Genomic DNA, 20,028 nt, shown 5'->3' with positions numbered 1-20,028 from the left:
ATAATTTTGACTGTTTGTTAGTTATATTAATCTTTTAAAAAGACAGTTCATACTTTTTCTTGTAAATTTCAAGGAGATATGTGTGATATCCAACAATAAAATAATAAAGTTATCTTTTGTAAACAGGTATCAACAAAACAATGAATCAAATTTCAAGTTCTAAAGCAATATTTAGGCCAACTAGCATTTATGAAAATATAAGAATTCACAATCACTATAGTTGATTGTACATGAATACACTCACAATATGAATTTAAAAGTTTAAAAAATAGACTTTAAAGATAGAACTTATAGAGTTATTTCTTCTACAGAAGAAAAAGAAGAACAGAAAGTTTCACTGAGTATAATATACTTAATAAGCTTAAAATCTTTTAAAATTTTGATGTTTATACATGTATGGGAAACAAAAGTTTGCCCAAATCACTTCTTTATACTTCTGTTTTCTTTCAATATCTAGGGAAAATAGCACAGAATTTAAGCAAAATAGTAAATACAGAAAGAATCAGAAACAATATAATTAATCAGTAATTATATAAAAATCTGGAAATCATGAAAAACCTAGATTTCTCTTCTTCACTGCTAACTTGTAGAATAAAGTAGAAATTCTATTTTTACTTAGCTAAAAATCCTACTACAAAAATACTCAAAATATCCTCCATCAGAGTTAAAAAAAAAGAGAATAATTTCAAGAGACAATTAAAGTAACTAAATATAAATTCTGGATACTTAAGGAATTAAGAAAATATTAGGGACATCTGCAGGGGAAGTAGAATAATATAAAATCATGCTAATGCTAAATATCTCATCTTGTACAGGAATCATTAGATATAACTTTTTATAATTAGTTTAATTTAATATCCTTTTAAAAATATACACACTATCAGGAGAATTCTAATTATTCTACCAGAATTTCTATGAAAATACACTTGTGTTTAAGATTCCATACATTAGTATATGTGTGTACATCCCCATACTTAAAATCATCTGATATGTATTGTTCAGCAACCTGTAACTTCTCTTTAAAATGTTTTAGGCATATTTCCAATTTAGCACTTTGTACTAACATATTCAGTAATAATTGTACCAAATTTTTAAAATGTCTTGCAATACACTCATCCTGTGCATTTATATTTCTAGTTTTCATTTTTTGTCATCAATGCTGTGAGGAAATAAACATGTTCATGAGTTTTCATTAGTACTTGTACAAGTGAACATGTAAAATATTCTTTATTCTTTATTATTTTATAAATCATTTGTGCTCTCAGACATCTCACTGTTTCTTTTCTTCCCTGATGAATACCTTTTACTGTTGCTAGTAAGAGTAATAATTATTACCACTATGGTAAAATAAATGCAGTCTATTGTATGATTATAAAATAATCAAGAGGATCTTTGACATTCATTTGAGGAGCATGTCTCCAGAGTGAAAAATTAAAATAGTTTGATGCCCCAAGATCACCTAAAATCATTATGTCCCATAATGCCTGAAATTATACTTAGGAAAGGAGAAATATGGGCTTCCCAAGTGGCACTAATGGTAAAGAACCCTCCGATCAAAGCAGAAGATATCAGAGGTGGCTGGATCCCTGGGTCAGGAAGATCCCTTTGGGAAGGGCATGGCAATCCACTCCAGTATTCTTGCCTAGAGAATCCCATGGACAGAGGAGACTGGTTGGTTACTGTCCATGGGGTCATGGAATTGGACATGACTGAAGCAATGTGTGTTACACACAAGGAGGAAATATAAAGGAGATTCCTTTCTCTGTCGTGCAAATCCAGTGTATGTAGGATGCAGGCTGATTACAGTAGTATTACTGGTAATAGTAACAATAAACAACCTTCCTTCATTTTCATTACATGCTATGCAGTGTTTTAGAAGATTTATATAAATCATTTTACTTAATAATTTTAACAACCTTATAAGTTACAGAATATTTTGTGCCTGTTATAAAGATAAGTGTACAGAATTCCAGAAAGAGTAAATGCACTCTGCCAAGGCCATACATCTGAAATTCAAGGCTTGAACTTAGAGCCCAGATGCTCAGCTAATATTATCAGGATGCTAAATACATGGGTACTATTTTCTCTGATTTACAGCGGTCATATTATAGGAGAATAAACTAAAACCCTGATAAGTTGATTTGAGATTTTTTTTCATTTTTTTTAAGTGTGTGTGGGTGGGCTGTGTCTTCAGTTCTCCTTTTTGTTTATATTAACATAAAGTTGAAATTAGCTATTGAATTTCTTTGCTTTAAACTTGTAACAAAGCTCATTATTACACAGACTCTAAAATGTCCATGGTCTGACACTGTCCTGAACAAAAGCAGTGAAACAAGATTTTAACATGATCTGATTTACTGAAATCTTAATGCTATTGTTCTCTCTTAATGCTGGCATGATGTAAGATATTAAATATAATTGTAGATACTCTTCAATTAGTGGAGTTACATAGAGAATTGAAGAACTATGCTGTTTAAACTACATCAGCAAAATTTCTTGCTCAAAGAAAAGACCTGGATAAATTTCTCCTGAATTTGCTTGGTCTTAACTCCATAAATGATGGGGTTGAGAGTGGGTGGTACCACCACATAAAGATTGGCAAGAAGAATATGTATATGGAGTGGTATACTGTGGCCCCCAAATCGGTGAGCAAAGAATGAAAAAAAGGCTGGGGTATAGAACAGTAATATAACACAGACATGGGAGCCACAAGCACCCAGAGCCTTGAGCCGGGCATCTTGGGAAGGAATTCTAAACACAGTACAGAGGATTAGGGCATAAGAGATGATGATAAGCACCACATCCAGGCATGTGGAAAATAGAACCACAATCACCCCATAGTAGATGTTGACCTGAATGCTATCACAGGCAAGCCTGGCAATGCCCATATGTTCACAGTATGAGTGATGAATAATGTTCCTTCCGCAGTAAGTAAGCCGATAAACCAGAAAAACCAAGGGGAAACAGATGAAGAAACTCCTAATTATAGAAGCAATGCCTATTTTTCCAATGACTGAGGGTGTTAGAATGGCAGTGTATCTTAGTGGATAACAGATGGCTACATAGCGATCAAATGCCATGGCCAGCAGTATGGCAGACTCTGCCACAAAGATGAAGTGGAGGAAAAACATCTGGGACACACAGCTACCAAAAGATATACCCCCTTCTTGGAACCAGAAGATTGCTAACATCTTGGGTGTGGTGACAGTGGAGAGAAAGATATCTGCCAAGGCTAACATGGAGAGGAAAAGGTACATGGGTTCATGAAGACTGTGCTCTGTGAAGATCAGAAATAGCAAGAGAGTATTTCCTACAACAGCAACTATGTACATGGAACAAATGGGGATGGAGATCCACGTGTGTGCATCTTCCAGTCCTGGGATCCCAATCATGGTGTACCAAATATCTCTAAGATTAGTGTAGTTTGAAGAGGTTGTCATCTGTTACTCTGTCCTCTGATGCTTGACCCTGAAATAGGGTGAGGGAGAGAAAGAGAGAGAGAATGAGAATGAAGTGTCAGGGCTGTTTTATCAGATTAAGTATGACTCTTGGCATTGCAGTAATTTATCTGCCTCAAAAAAGGATGGTAATAAGTAATGATTCAAGGATGATAAGCCAAATAGACTAACTGACATGAAAGTTACCATGACTTAATAGAGCTAATGCTACTAGTAATGATAATGAAAATAACAATAATAATAAACATTGAATGGGCTTATAATTTCATTTAGGCTCTGTGACCAATACATTGTATTTATTGATTTAGCATCATATATGAAAACTTCTTTATAAGCTCTTGAGTATCATCAGTTTTCCTTCTTGTCTGACTAGTCACTCCTGGTGATTAATAGACACTTTTTTTTTTTTTAGAACTAAAGAAACAAGTGTTCGGAATACTTGTCTGGCCTTTTAGGGAGCTCAATAACAATCATTATTCTTATGATTTAATATGAAGATTTTCATTATCAAATGAGAACTTAAAAGAGTAATATAAATGTAGATAGCCCTTACTTTGAACAGTCTTTTTCTAACTTAATAGTGTGCATATTGAAACCATGTTCTCTCTTTGCATGGTCCCAAGATGCATGCATTTCAGGTGAAGTAATCCTGTGCAAAGCAAGGGCTGATAAATCATCATAATACAGAACTTATGTCCTCCCATCACTCACGTACATTACCTTCCTCCCTCCAGTCTCAATTGTCTACCCCGCTTTTTCTCTTTTCCCATTTATTTCTCCCAGCTTATATTCAAATATTTGCCCTTTCCTTCTCTTCTTTTTTTTAGCTCAAATTTGAATACTCTTTCCAGAGGGAGGGAAAAAAAACAGCTTGTAGATAACAAAATAGAAAATGAGTTTCAACACTCAAGAATTAAACACACAAGCGTTAAACAAGTTAATGAATATTTCTTTAAGCTTCCTCTGTATTTAATAACTCACTGAGGAAGGAATCAAATATGGATCATAAATATTTTCTATTTCAAGGATTCCTACCCTTGTGAAGGTCATGAAATGTAGACAACAAAACACCTCCCTTCAAAGATCAGGATAAATTATTTGAGATATTCAATCAAATGTGTATGACACAAAGAAGCATAACCTTCAATAGAGAGATAATGAAAAGATTCGTGGAAGTGTGGTCATTAGTCTGTTTCTCAGAAGCAAAAAACTTCAGGAAATAACAACAAAGTCAAACAAAAAGCTAAAGTAAGGTTTTTAAGTTACTGTAAAAATAAGATCATCTAGCTTATTGAGAGCTTAGAGATATAAGAGGTATGACTGAGCAAGTAGATTGTGTCTTAAAGATAAACAATTTTAAAAGTCAAGATAATGGCTTTGTGGCTTTGAGTTTAGTTTGTCACACAAAGAACAAATTTATTAGTCAACTGTATTTACTGAGTCTGTAATGTTTTAGCAAAATTTTAAGAAGAATATAATATGATAAAAAAAATTAAGATTTATTTTTTCAGAAACACTTTTGCTGGTGGGCAATTCTTTTTTAAATCTCCTATCTCCCAGTAGCATAGCTAAATAATTCTTAATTACAAATTTTGCAATATTGTTCTCTAATACATTTCAATTTCACTGTTAGCTATGAGTACATCTTCAGTATCCAGTATAATACACTTTTGTTGAGTAAATATAGTTAAAAGTTGGTGAAACTTATTGAAATGAAGGAAGATAGCTACCCAGAGTTGCTCTAGGAAAATTTTCCAACAGATCAAAGAAGTCAGGAATGTAACTTTAACAGTGAAAACAGGGTATAGAGAAGAAATATGTCTAGAAAAAAAAAAATAGGCTGCCAGATGATAGGTTATATGAGGGACAAATGAAAGGCAATAAAATATTTTGAGACATATTGCTCTGAAAAGAATAACGATACCTCTAACCAATAAAGAGAATAAGCTAGGAGATGCAGAATTCAGAGAAAGTTAATGCAATTGTTCTGAAACTATTAATATTTAACATGTCTATGGAATGACTGAGGGAATCAATGTGAGTGACTGACCCAAACCTGCTTAGCACCCTGGAAAGAGAATTGGACTAGGTATGAGGCTCTAGCTGAGCTGTAGCCTCAGTTATGCCATCAACAGACTGAGATCTTGGTAGAGGCATTTCACCACTCTGAACTCTCTATACATCCTAGATTGGAATCAAATTAACTCATAGACGGTTCCCTTCTAGATACAGAAATCTAAACTTCATTTCCCACTTGTGAACAATCCCTTCTTTAACCTTTCTTTGCCTTTGATTTCCTTGATCCCATTATACCCGTCTTTCTCCTACATTTCCACAGTTCTGAGTCTTTTCTCCGATGCCTTTCTTACTCTGATTGTTTGCAGTGGTATCACTATTGCTGTTGTTATTATTATTGTTATTGCTCTTATTGTTCAGTGCCACTTCCAAACTGTTGTGTTGAGCGTAGAACATCAAATAAAAATATTAGACCTTCACTAGTGTCTAGTGAAAACCATTGGGCTTTCATTAGCATCTAGTACAATTTCAAGAAATTAGTGAGGATAAAGTCTGATCACAGACTGCAAGACATTGGATGTGTAACAGCTGAAAACAGCAGTGGTAGGCAACTCAAGAAGATTGGGGCTGAGGAAAGGAAAAGAGTAACTAGAAGGGTCAAAAGGTACTAGGAAGTCAGAATATGGGGTATAAGGAAAATTGTCAAAAGACTCACATTTGATCCAGATATTTATAATAAATTGAAAGGCAATGCTTGTTAGGGGACTTCTCTGATGGACTTCCCTTGTAGCTCAGTCGGTAAAGAATCTGCCTGCAGTGCAGGAGACCCGGGTTCGATCCCCGAGTTGGGAAGATCCCCTGGAGGGAGAAATGGCAACCCACTTCAGTAACCTTGCCTGGAAAATCTCATGGATAGAGGAGCCTGTTGGGCTGCAGTCCATGGGGTTGCAAAGAGTCAGGCAGAACAGAGCAACTAACACTTACTTACTTACTTTTGATGGCTCAGCAGTAAAGAATCCACCTGCCAATGATGGAGACGAGGGCTCAGTCCTCGGGTCAGGAAGATCCCCTGGAGAAGGAAATGGCGACCCGCTCCAGTAGTCTAGACTGGGAAATCCCGTAGTGAAAGGCGCCTGACTGTCTACATTTCATGGGCACACAAAAGATTTGGACATGACTGAATGACAAAACAACAACAACAACAAAATGCATATTAGAGTTAGTGTCAAAGCTCATAAAAAAAAAAAAAAAAAAAGAAGGTCGAGAGACACAGAGAGAGATACTATTGAAAACAAAAGGTATGTAGAAGAGAAAACAAAAGAATAAGCCATTGTCCAACAGAAGTGAAGGCTATTGAGCTGAGAGGAGAGAAATATTTTATAACAGAGTTGAGGATACTCTGGCAGAAGAGACTATACATGACTAAAGAGTCAACTGATTCTTCTTCAGGAAAGTTCAATTTTCCAGAATCAAGAAAATTTAAACAGAAAGAGGCGACCTAATCACAAGAGAGCATAGTTGGCCGGCAGTTGAAGGAAATGATGAATTAATGCACAAGTGGTTCCCAAAGATAAACGGGATTCCAAGGGACCAAAAGAGAAAAAGCAGGTTTTGTCAGGGGAGGGGTGGAGGAGGGAGGAATTTTTTTCCTGTTCACCTGAAGCTAATCAAGCTCAAAATTCTGTCCTGGATCTTTCTAATCTCTTTTCTCACTAACTACAGGTCTGCAATTATATTCCTCCTTCATTTTTTTTTTCCTCTTACGCCCACTCTATCCACTTTCCTTTCAGAAGTACTTTCATCTTTTAAGTGAAAGTGTACTAATACATTAAAATAAATCCATAAAGATGCAGAAATGAGCTGATTTTGAAAACCAGCTTAGATATCAATTCAACCACAGTTTGTAACATAAGTTGAGATAACATGATCCTCATAGTCCACCATCTAAGCTTCAAAAAGAAGCCTTTAGTCATTCAGTTCTATTCTAAAGATCTTCTTGAACCTCAGCATTTTCCATTATAATTCCCATCATTTCTCTCTCCCCAATACTCACTGGTTACCTCACTCAAAGCATCTTCTAACTGCAGCCGTGAGATCATATTGAGGAACTGTGGTAGAAGGAGATGCCATAAATAGTGAGTCAGCTGACCTGAGAAACCTCGGAACTTTGTCAGGCACATGTCATCCAACAGCCCTCGTGGGTTTGTTACTTATCAAGATGGAAATTGCACTAAATGCTCTCCTTTGAATTTTTTTTCTTATTCCCAATGTCTTAATATTCTCATATTCTCAGCTTGTGATTTAAGTCATAATTTACTATTTTCATTTTTTTTACCATCCTAATTCTATCTTGTTCCAAATAGATAAGAATACACTTTCCCATCAGGAAAAAAAAAAAAAAGCCTGTGTATGAAAAAACCACTTTCAGAGCCTCCTGAGATGCCTGCTCTTTCAGTTCTGCCAAACTGGCTTCCACACCCATTGCATCTATCCTTGTGTCTCAATTCCTTTTTTGTTTTAGATAAAATGAGACTAACTCCTTCTGCACTAAACTATTCCAAAGAGAATTTTAACCAGCAAGCTGAAAATAAATAAAGAAACCACACAGAAACCTATGAGATAGAATGTTTAAAAAAAAAAAAGAATCTCAAGAATCTGTGACTGACTACAGTCAGAGCAAGAAAAACACCAGGTCCTTTTCTTCTGATGAACCTGACTATAGATTTATCCCAACTTTTAAATCCTGAAAAATTTCTTCCTCACAAAGATTGGCTGTTTCAAAAGTTTTAAATCACCTTTCAATGAACCCTTCATTAACTTGAAAGATCATGGTTTGGCCAGGTAGCCAGAGATTCTCATTATTAACAAATATCATTTCACAAGCATTAGACATGCCTCCACTCCCAATCTTGGGTCTGCTTAAATCATGGCCCTGGGCAGGTGCTATAATGTAAGCATATATGGCAGGAAAATGATCACAGGTTCTTTGGAATAGGAGTGAGACTAGTATAATATCTGAGACTCACAGAACCCCTTCAGAATTCATCAGGCAGTTACCTACTGTCCAATATCAGACACCAGGTCCTCATTACCTTCTTTATTCTACAGCCACACGCTCACAGACATCCCATAAGACAGGCTGTCTATCCTTGATTTCAGTTCCAATGTTGACTCCGAGGCTGGTTCTATAGTTTTGTTTATCCCAGGAGAACTAAAACCCAAGAGAATTTGGGAATATAGAAAAGCATCTGTGACCTTCTGAGTTCTTGATCCTTTTATTAAGGCCAAGAAAGACCCATTGAATGAATAACTAGGCTTATGGGAAGATCATACTTCTTAGACAACCCTGGGGAATTAACAAACACCTGTATTAGCGGCAGCAACCCATACATAGACTGCCCTGACAGACACAAAAATTCATAGAAATATAGGATGTTGTCAAGGTTTTCCATTTATTAAATGCATGAACAGTTGTAAGAGTTGGAAGGTCTATTTTTTAGTGTTGAGAGAACACAATCCTTAGGAATTTATTGTCTCTCAAGAAACATAAAAAAATCCATGGAGAGGTAGAGCCATCAAATATTTCTAAGACTTTTTTCTTATTAAATATGAGTCAAATATATTAATAGGTACTTGGGCAAAGTTCAGGAGATGGTGAGGGGCAGGGAGGCCTGGAGTGTTGCAGTCCATGGGGTCACAAAGAGTTGGACATGAATGGGTAACAGAACAGCAACAACATGTAATGCAATATATGGGGCTTCCCTGGTGCCTCAGAGAGTATAGAATCTGCTTGGAGTGCAGAAGATCTGGGTTCACTCCCTGGTTGGGGAAGATTCCCTGGAGAAGGGAATGGCTACCCACTCCAGTATTCTTGCCTGAGAAATCCCGTGAACAAATGAGCCTAGCAGGCTACAGTCCATGGGATCACAAAGAGGCAGACATGACTGAGCTACTAACCCTTTCACTTACAAAGCAATATACACTCCTCAACCCTGCTAACTGTTTAGTTTAGGAAGGGAGATATGTATGTGGGGGGAAATTAGCCTTTAATATCAGCTACTATTGCCATAGTTCTTAGCAAGTTTAAAACATATTTCTGATGTATCAGTACTTTTAAAAACACACTGACTCCTGATATTATTATGTTTCCAGTGACTAGATGAGGGCATTGAAGTCCTGAAATTTCATCTGCACATGTAATAAGAAATTGAGCTAAAAGTTGAATGTAGGTTTGCCTTTGTCCAATCCTATGCTCTTCTTAGACAACATTGTCATTAAAAATTTAGAGTGATCAAGCAAAAGAAGCGCTTTTCCAACAGAACAAAAATCATTAATTTAAAGTCAGAAACTGTTTAGGTATAATTTATTATTTCTATATGGAAGATACTATGCAAATGGTATTGGAGTGTATGGATTATATGTATTATATGTATGGCAGAGATCCAATACACCATCATGCACCCACCTCAACCAGAACTGCAATATTAAGAAAGACTCCAATTTGAAAGGAGTGGGATGAAACATGTGATAATAAATCTACCAGCATATTTCTCTATACAGTATCACCCTGATATAATCAGACAGAGGTTGTTTCTGGCTTGTGCATAACTCTACCCTTGGTTCTTTCTGATGTCCACCTGTGGTTTGCCCTCAATAATCCAATATACCCCAGAAACACAATAGATAATGCAGGTTCATTATTAACGATTTAGCAAACATGAACTCATGGTTTTAGGGAACAAAAAGGCAACAAGATCTATAGCTTATCAATACAAAGTGATTCTTAAAGAACTGTGGCATTTACAGTTTTAACTGTGTTGCTAATTTTTCTTTTGAGGGCTTCCCAGGTGGTACTAGTGGTGAAGAACCTGCCTGCCAATGCAGGAGACTTAAGAGACACGTGTTTGATCCCTGAGATGGGAAGATTCCCTGGAAGAGAGCATGGAAACCCACTCCAGTATTCTTGCCTGAAGAATCCCATGGACAGAAGAGATTGATGGGCTATAGACAGTCCACAGGGTCGCAAAGATTTAGACACAACTAAAGTGACTTAGAACATATACATGCACATTTCCTTTTTTCTCATGGTGGGAGATATGAAATCAGCAAGGGTGATGGCATGTTGCAGCAAAGAACACATAAAGATAGTTCTCAGACCAGAAGAAGAAAAAACTAGTGCTTAAACACTATAAAAAACCTTCACATGCATTGATTTGGACAATAAGCAATATACAAATACTTCTTCTCTACCCATTATTCTAAATGTTTTTTGAGAAGCAACTATGCCTCATATTGGATTTTGCATTACATTTTTAATCAAACAATAAAACTGTTTATCTTGACAGGGCCCTACACCAATTAAATGTACTTTCCTATAACCTTCTCTATCCTACGAGAGGCCCTGATGAAACCATTGCTCTGAGGTTTATACCAGCCTCCAGAGAGAACCAGAAATTCCCTGAACAGTAAAATTCTTCTATATAGTAAGGTCAGATACGAGGATAATCTGCTTGACCAGGACCCTCCTGGCATTGAACACTGTCAGAAATTAGATAAGGCTGTTGAGAAGGCAGATTAGGTTTAACTAGGGACAGAGGAAGCTCTGAATCTACAAAGTCTTACCTTCTTGATAAGTGAGTCCAAATATCCCTTCATATTGTGCTTTAGGATATATGTATTTGGGTAAAGTACAGAACCAAGCAGAACACTTTTCTTAGCACAATGGAGGTCCTCACAGAAGATTTCCATCAAATTTCAAACTTCCAAGAATGTTTTACAGTGAGTGTCTAGATATGGTGAGCATCTAAAAAGGTAGGTGAAAGACTAAGGAATTTTAAAATATTGGTGTATATAGTATTTCCTGTTGTTTGTTTGTTTACTTCTATAGTAAAGTCCTGTGGATTAATTTCCCAGGGAAGAGCATGGTATATGTTCCTTAGAACGAAGCATAGGGACAGAGTGGTTACTAGATACGGAAATGCTTATCAGATACAAAGGAAAAATAAAAGCCCTTCCCGTGAACAGTGATGGTGTGACATTTAGTAAGAAATGAAATGTGGAAGATGACGCCCAGTGCTCTCCTCTTATCTAGTCTTCATTCACGGAGTTGGTGAACATGCTGGTAAATACCTAAAATATGTTAAGGGAGGCACTGAATGCAAATTGTTCAGTTTCAAATAAGAAATTTGAAATAAAATTGATTTGCAGGCAGCACTGTGCTAACCCGGAGCAGTGACTTAGACTGTAAGTGGCATGTGGCATGTCTAACTAGAGTATCTGGAAAGACATCTGCTGAATTTCCAACTTCCATATGCTGTCCATGTGAAGCAGGGACCCTTATGTGTCTCACTGAAGGTGGTTGACAAGAGCTGTGAGTACTGCTCTAAACTTGTTAGGTGAATGCCAAGATGAGAAGAAAAATGTTCTTAATGTCAAGGTCTATTAGCAGTGTAGTCAATACTGGACCTTCATTGAAATCACTAGCAAGTCAGGAAAGCTACAAAACCAAGGTAAGGAGTGGATTGATGACACTAATTTTTTGTTTGTTTGTTTTTGTTGTTGTTATACTTAGACAAAAGACACAAGCTACAGAAAATACAGCAGTGGGTACATTTCAGGATCCAAGAAAGTATAAGCAGTCATGACACTGTTTTATGTTGATTTTTCCTTTCAGTGTAGTGAAATTTTTAGGAGAATGTTTAAATATAAGGATTCAATTTTGAGTTGATTCAAGATACTCATAACAAGGATGTTTAACACAGGCTTTCTTTAACTCAAAAGACATGATCTACCCTTAAGCAGGAGATTATTTCATGAAAACTTCCAATTGCTATTACATATACATGTATTCTCATAATAGTGATCAAATTGAGAATAGTACTATTCAAAAAAATAAAATTTTCTGTTGAGATGTAGTTGAACATTTTTGATACTGTTAAATATAAAGATTTAGTTTATTATAAAACTGCTACTATATTCTTAAATCAGGCTTCCCAGATCGCTAATGGTAAAGAACACTCCTGCCAGTGCAGGAGATATAAAAGACAGGGTTCAATTCCTGGGTGAGGAAGATCCCCTGGAGGAGGGCATGGCAACCCACTCCAGTACTCTTGCCTGGAGAACCCATGGACACAGAAGCCTGGTGGGCTCTAGTCCATAGGATAGCAAAGAGTCTGACATGACTGAAGTGGCTTAACATACATGCAACACATAATTTAAATCATTTGTTAAATTGGTAAACCATTTGAAAATACTTAAATGCACTATATAAATTAGAATTTTTCATCAAGCCACATGGAAAAATGAGAATTATATGCCATAACAAGGACACAACAAACCTAGAAAAATAGGTACAAAAGCTAGTTCTGAAGCCAGATGGTCTGGGTTAATATTCCTCTACTATCATTCACTAATGTTACTTAACCTCCTTGGTCCTTAGATTCTTTCTCTGCAGAATATAAATAACAGTAGTAAAACTTTCATGAAGATTAATTGAGAAAAATGTAAACAAGTATAACAGTGTCTAATACGCACGTTCATGCATGCTAAGTAGCTTCAGTCTGGGTCCAATTCTTTATGACCCTAATGGACTATACCCACCAGGCTCCTCTCTCCATGGGATTTACCAGGCAAAAATACATGTAGAAAGCATGAATTAATTTTTATTATCAATATTAATAAAAGTTCTGAACATAAAATTTACTCATAAAATCAGTACACTGTGTTGGAATATAGTTTTATAACTGTTAGAAACTCCTTTCTTTTCATGATATAAACCCAGAAGTCCTAATTTTTAAAATCACAGATTTTACTACTAAAGATACATGAAAATTCATGTTTGGCTCAAGGAAATATAGAGAATATGTTAATTTGAAAGATGTAATTCTCAGATGTAATATATTGGCAGCATGCCCATCATATGATGGATTGACTGTCAACGTATATAAAGTTATTTTTCAAATCAAAATCAACTTAATATATAAAGTGAATAAGAATTGGACTTTCCTGGCAGTCAAATGGTTATGACTACACTTTTACTACAGAGGGTGTGGGTTCAACCCCTGGTCTGGGAATGAAGATCCCACATGCCCTGCATGCCCCACATCATGCAAAAAGCAAAACATGGGAAATAAAATTAAACATTCTGTGTTTAATATAAACAAAGTTGACTCTTCACCTTTCCCTTTCTCTTTTGTTCCCCTTTCCTTTCCTTCCTTTTTATTCTCATCCTGAATGATTATGTCCTATATCTGTTGGTTGAAGCACAGATGTAGACATCTCCACTGTGTATGGGGTGGGGAGTGGATATGGTTAATGCACCTAAACAGGGCACTTGGTCTTGACAGTTGTGAGGAGGGTGCTTTGTGAGGGGTAGACCAGCATGGGATGTCAGAACAAGAGACCATGATAATGATGTTCATTCAGATGAGAGTGGAAGGGAGGGTAAATCCAAGTGAATCCAAGGGAAGTGAATCCAACTTCAGCCCAGCAGGAAGTTGGATTCTAAATGTAGTCCAAGTGATGAACACCAGAGCCTGAGCAAAGTGGGAAGGGTATATATCTGTGAGAGGTGTCCCAAAATGAAATGTGGACCTGTGTGAGCTAAGGAGGATGTTCTCACACTCGGACATGGCAACCTGACATGAAATGCTGGAACCCAAGTTGGGTGAGGAGTCCATCATGTGGTAGAGGGAGCCCTATTCAGGATGTCAGAGCCTGTCTTGAGTGAGAAGGGAATCTGTACTGGAGAAAGGGCAGCATTGCCAAATATATACAACTATATACAGTATATAGTACTTCAGTATACTGTATACTTCCACTGTATACAGTAGTTCAGATTCAGTATTACTCCACTGTCTCTATTTAATTTGACATGCAGAATACAGTTATAACAACTATTTTAATGTCCATGTCTGCTATTGTTAGTAGTATGCATGCATGCTGAGTTGCTAAGTCATGTCTGACTCTTTGTGATCCCATTAATTGCAACCGACCAGGCTCCTCTGTCCAATGGGATGTCCCAGCCAAGAATACAGGAGTGGGGTGCCATTTCCTTCTCCATTTGCTAATAGTATATATCTTTGCATATGTTTAAATGAGATGTAGAATGTGTTGGGGTAGCTCAGAATTTTATGTTTATGAGTGAGTCTCACATCTTAGGGCTGTGAGATGCAGTGTGTTGAATGACTGTGTGTGGGTGGTGTCTGTGGTATGATTGGTGTCCTACTCTGTTATGAACCGTGGCTTTCTTCTTCTCGTTTTAAAACATGAGTGACTCTGATACTTCATGTAAAGTTATATAATAACTTAAAATTCTAGGTACCTAAGAAGTCAGCTTCTCTACTAGGGTTATCTTTATGATAGATTCAGTCCCTGTCTGAAAACATACGTTTCATAGAACACTCTTTACTAGGCATACTAAGAAAGAATGTAGAAGAATATAGAAGACATCATTGCCAAGAATACATGAATGGGTGAGTGACTGTAGACTGGATGACTAGCTGCATAAGTATAGGTCTTAATACGCCAATGGATGGAAATGTATACATTGTGATTCATCTGGGATCTTCTCTTCAAAGATATATTTACACCTATAAAAAGATAATTTTGTTGTTTGCATCTGCATGATTTTAAAACAGCACTATAGTACTAATTTTTCCTGAAGACAAAGACAGAATATTGTTTTATTCCAATCCACCCTGTCTCTTACTTTTTTCCAGAAGGAATCCTTCATTATTTTTTTTTTAAATTTTGCTTCTGGTGTTTTATTTTTTGGCTACATTTTTAAGTAATAAGATTTTACTAAAAAGATTGTATATTGATTTCATATTTTTTCAGATAACATCAGTCATATTAGCTCCCTTACATTCTTCTCTGTATCCAAATGTAGTTGCCTCACTATTTTGTTTCTGCTTCCAAATTTAAACAAAACTCTTAAATATAACTGTATTCAAACAATCATATATAATCTTTTTCCATTCATCTTTGGAGGACAACACATAAATATTAACACCATTTCCTCCAATTATGCCATGTTTAAGATGTTTATTGAAATGTGGATATTTATTATTTCCTAATATATTACATGAGGAGGGCAAGGCAACCTACTCCAATATTCTTGTCTGGAGAATCCCCAAGGGCAGAGGAGCCTGGCAGGCTGTGGTCCATGGGGTCGCAGAGTCAGACATGGCTGAGCAACTAAGCACAAACAGCACGATGTATTATATATGTGCTTTGGAATACAGATACTTCAAATTGTATTCAAGAAATTATTTGTTAATGTTTGCAACTATTCTAGCACCAATTTAAAAGTAATTGCAATACTCATCAGGATGATTTTATCAATCTCTCATATTTTGAAAAATCAACATACCATTTTAAAAGGACATGTCAAACACCTAGAAATTAATTGTGAAAATGAACAGTATCACTTGGAGTATTTATTAAAATAGCTTGAGGTTTATGTGGCTTATTGAATATCTTATTCTTTATTTATGCAGGTCTAATTAACAGGAAAAAATGTCCAGGTTACCAGATGGTTGAATATTTTTTTTGTGTGTGGCCATACTGCATGGCATGTGAGATCTTAATTCTCCCACCAGAGACAATATACACCCCTTGCAGTGGACACATAGAATCATAACCTCTGGACCTCTGGGGGAGGCCCCAGATGCCTGAATATTTATAGGTGTAACATAGATGTGGGGAAAGTGCAAAAACTTCTTTCAGAGTCATCTTAGCCAAAATATATAGATTCAACATAAGTGGATAAATTAAGAAACAGAATCCAACAATGAAATTTTTCTAAGCATTAGGATAAAAATAGAAAATAGTATTCTTAATTTTCATTGTCACTTAATCAATGACTGAAGCTTTCTAGACTGAAATAATTTTAGTAGATCTTATATTTTAATAGCAGTTATTCATTGTCCTCACTCTGAGTATTCACATAGAGTTGGAAACATTCTAAGGATCAATTCCTTGATGTAAAGATGGCTAGAATTAACAATGCCCCACAAGAGTTAGATGCATTACATTCTATCTTAAAAATCTCTGTTTTTCTCCCAGTAGAAACATTTAGAAACTGATTTGGGCTCTGCCCCCCAAACATATCTTTATGGAGCTTATAAACACTAGCTGGTTCCAGCCACCCACTCTCCTTTTAACAGGCATCCCTGGACTTGAAGCTGTGCAAATATGGATCTCTATCCCACTGTGTGTCATGTACCTAATTGCCCTCCTAGGAAACAGCACTATCTTCTTCATCATCAAAACCACCTCCAGCCTTCACGAGCCTCAGTACCTCTTCCTGTCCATGCTGGCAGCCACAGATATGGGTCTGTCTTTATCAACTCTGCCTACAGTCCTCAGTGTCTTCCTCCTGAATCACAGAGAGATTGAGTTCCACTCCTGCCTAATGCAAATGTTCTTTATCCACACCTTCTCCTCCATGGAGTCAGCCATCCTGCTGGTGATGGTCTTTGACAGATTTGTAGCTATTCGCAACCCACTGCACTACACAGTAATCTTAACCCATTCTCGGGTTATGGGGATGGGGCTTGCCGCCATGATTAGGGGTGTGGTGTTGATGGTACCTTTGCCAATTTTGCTCAAGCGATTGCCCTTCTGCAAGGATGTCATTCTATCACATAGTTATTGCTACCACCCTGATGTTATGAAGCTGGCTTGTGGCCCTATCACAGTCAACATCATATATGGGTTGTCCCTTGTTCTGTGCACCTTTGGAGTTGACTGTATGTTCATTGTCATTTCATACATCTTAATTTTGAAAACAGTGCTGGGTATTGCCTCCAAAGATGGTCAGCTCAAGGCACTTAATACCTGTGTTTCCCACATTTTCACTGTTTGCATCTTTTATGTGCCACTCATTGTGTTGGCTATAATTCATAGGTTTGGGACATTCACATCTCCTCTTCTTCATGTCACCATGGCCAACCTCTTCCTCTTCCTAACTCCTGTTCTCAACCCCTTGGTTTATAGTCTAAAAACCAAACAGATAAGGATCACAGTGCATAAGGTATTCAAGAGCAGGAAAAATTTGCTCACATAATCAAATATGACATATAAAAAGCTAAACTGATAAAAATAGAGAGTAGAATGGTGCTTGGCAGGGTCGGGGGTGGTGAGGAAACAGGGAAACTTTGGTCAGAGTGCACAAACCTCTATTTATGAAATGAATCAATTCTGGGTATCTAATGTATAACATGGTGACTATAGTTAACAATACTGCATTATATACTTGAAAATTGCTTAGAATATATTTTAAGGATTCCCACCACAAAAAAGGAAATGATAATTATGTGACTATGTGAATCACAACAAACTGTAGAAAATTATTAGAGATGGGAATACCAGACCACCTGACCTGCCTCCTGAGAAATCTGTTTGTAGGTCAAGAAGCAACGGTTAGAATGAGACATGGGAACAGCAGACTGGTTCCCAAATGGGAAAGGATTGGGAATATGCATCAAGGCTGTATATTGTCACCCTCTTATTTAACTTACATGCAAAGTACATGATGAGAAATGCTGGACTGGGTGAAGCACAAGCTGGAATCAAGATTACTGGCAGAAATATCAATAACCTCAGATATGCACCGCCCTTATGGGAGAAAGCAAAGAAGAACTAAAAGCCTTTTAATGAAAGTGAAAGAGGAGAGTGAATAAGTTGGCTTAAAACTCAGTATTCAGAAAACTAAGCTCATGGCATCTGGTCCCATCACTTCATGGCAAATAGATGGGAAACAGTGGAAACAGTGACAGACTTTATTTTGCGGGGTTCTAAAATCACTGCTGATGGTGACTGCAATCATGAAATAAAAAGACACTTGCTCCTTGGAAGAAAAGTTATGACCAACCTAGATGGCATATTAAAAAGCAGAGATATTACTTTGCCAACAAAGGCCCATCTAGTTAAAGCTATGGTGTTTTCCAGTAGTCATGTATGGATGTGAGAGTTGGACTATAAAGAAAGCAGAGTGTTGAAGAATTGATGTTTTTGAAATATGGTGTTGGAGAAGACTCTTGAGTGTCCCTTGGACTGCAGGGAGATCCAACCAGTCCATCCTAAAGGAAATCAGTCCTGAATATTCTTTGTAAGGACTGATTATGAAATTGAAACTCCAATACTTTGGCCACCTGATGCGAAGAACTGACTCAATTGAAAAGACCCTGATGCTGGAAAAAATTGAAGGCGGGAGAAGGGGACAGCAGAGAATGAGATGGTTGGATGGCATCACTGACCCAGTGGACATGAGTTTGAGTAAACTCCAGGAGTTGGTGATGGACAGGGGGGCCTGGCATGCTGCAGTCCATGGGATCGCAGAGTCGGACAGGACTGAACTGAACTGACTGAATTATGTGACACAATGGAGGTATTAACTAACTCTACTCTGTAATAATTTTGCAATATATGTGTATCAAATAACTGCGTTGTATGCCTTATATTTTCAGAATATTATATGTCAATTTTAGTTCAATAAAGCAAGGGAAATTTGTTTTGTTTTGTTTTTTTCAAAAAGAAGAAAAAAATAAAAAACCTAAACAATAGAATCAACTGGCAGACAGCAACAGGGTCATAATAAAGTTTATGCTTCTTCATCAACAAAAATGGATATGTTCAAGCAGAAATTTTATATAAAATAAATTATAAAATACAGATAATGTCAATGTCGAAATATGATGCAGACAAAATATGTCATTGTTGGAGTGCAAGAAAAAGGGATTATTCCACCTGCACTTTAAAAACTTTCCTTCAAGTGGCACAGTAATTGTGACATAAGATCACCATAGAAGAAAATTAATCCCTAGGTAAGATTTAGCTCTATCTAAAAGTAATAATGATTTAGATGTAGACGTAATCCAGAGGTTAAAATGGAGCAAAATTCATGATAAAATAGATTAGAATTGACAGATACTGTGAGGTAAGGGCTCTGGAGAAATTCTTGATGAAATAATTGCTTGTTAGACAAGCAAATATGCCTAACTAAGTGCGTGCTAAGTCGCTCAGTTGTGTCTGATTCTGCGACCCTCTGTACTGTAGCCCCCCAGGCTCCTCTGTCCAAGGGGTTCTCCAAGCAAGAATACTGGAGTGGGTTGCCATGCCCTTCTCCAGGGGATCTTCCCTACCCAGGGATTGAACTCGAGTCTCCTGCACTGCAGGCAGATTCTCTACCATGAGTCACCAGGAAAGCCCTAGTTAAGTGATACATATACTGTTCTAAGAAACAACTGGATGTCTTTTTGTTTCCTGTCAAGAATAATACTCTTTCCACTCCAGTCAGTCATTTACAGGCCACAAAAGAAGTAAATGATAGCTAAGATATTAAGATGTGAGGCTTTATAAGGATATGCTCAGATTATTACTAAATTCCATTTATTATTATGAGAGGATAAATGCTTCAGCACCATGCACACAACCCTGGCCAAATACTGAGCTCAGAAGCTTGGTGTTTGTCTTCTGTCTCTTTTTGATATTTTCGTATATGCGTGTTATTAGTCATCTTGGATAAAAGTTTTAATTTTAATTGTGCTTA

The 20,028-nt window shown here is 36.7% G+C and overlaps 2 protein-coding genes across 2 annotated transcripts; one reads left to right on the top strand and one right to left on the bottom strand.

The window, feature by feature from the left end:
• Window positions 1–2,483: 2,483 nt before the first annotated feature.
• LOC136174436 (olfactory receptor 52Z1P-like) lies at window positions 2,484–3,440 on the bottom strand. Its single transcript, XM_065944631.1, has one exon. The coding sequence runs from the start codon at window positions 3,438–3,440 to the stop codon at window positions 2,484–2,486; it is 957 nt and encodes a 318-aa protein (XP_065800703.1).
• Window positions 3,441–16,590: 13,150 nt separating this feature from the next.
• On the top strand, window positions 16,591–17,544 carry LOC136175819 (olfactory receptor 51A4-like). The gene has a single exon (XM_065946029.1). The coding sequence runs from the start codon at window positions 16,591–16,593 to the stop codon at window positions 17,542–17,544; it is 954 nt and encodes a 317-aa protein (XP_065802101.1).
• Window positions 17,545–20,028: the final 2,484 nt, after the last annotated feature.

Source organism: Muntiacus reevesi, chromosome 9 (genome assembly GCF_963930625.1).
Source record: "Muntiacus reevesi chromosome 9, mMunRee1.1, whole genome shotgun sequence".
In the NCBI taxonomy this organism is placed as follows: Eukaryota; Metazoa; Chordata; class Mammalia; order Artiodactyla; family Cervidae; genus Muntiacus; species Muntiacus reevesi.
Note: the sequence above shows the minus strand (reverse complement) of the source record. Positions and strands in the feature narration are given on the sequence as shown.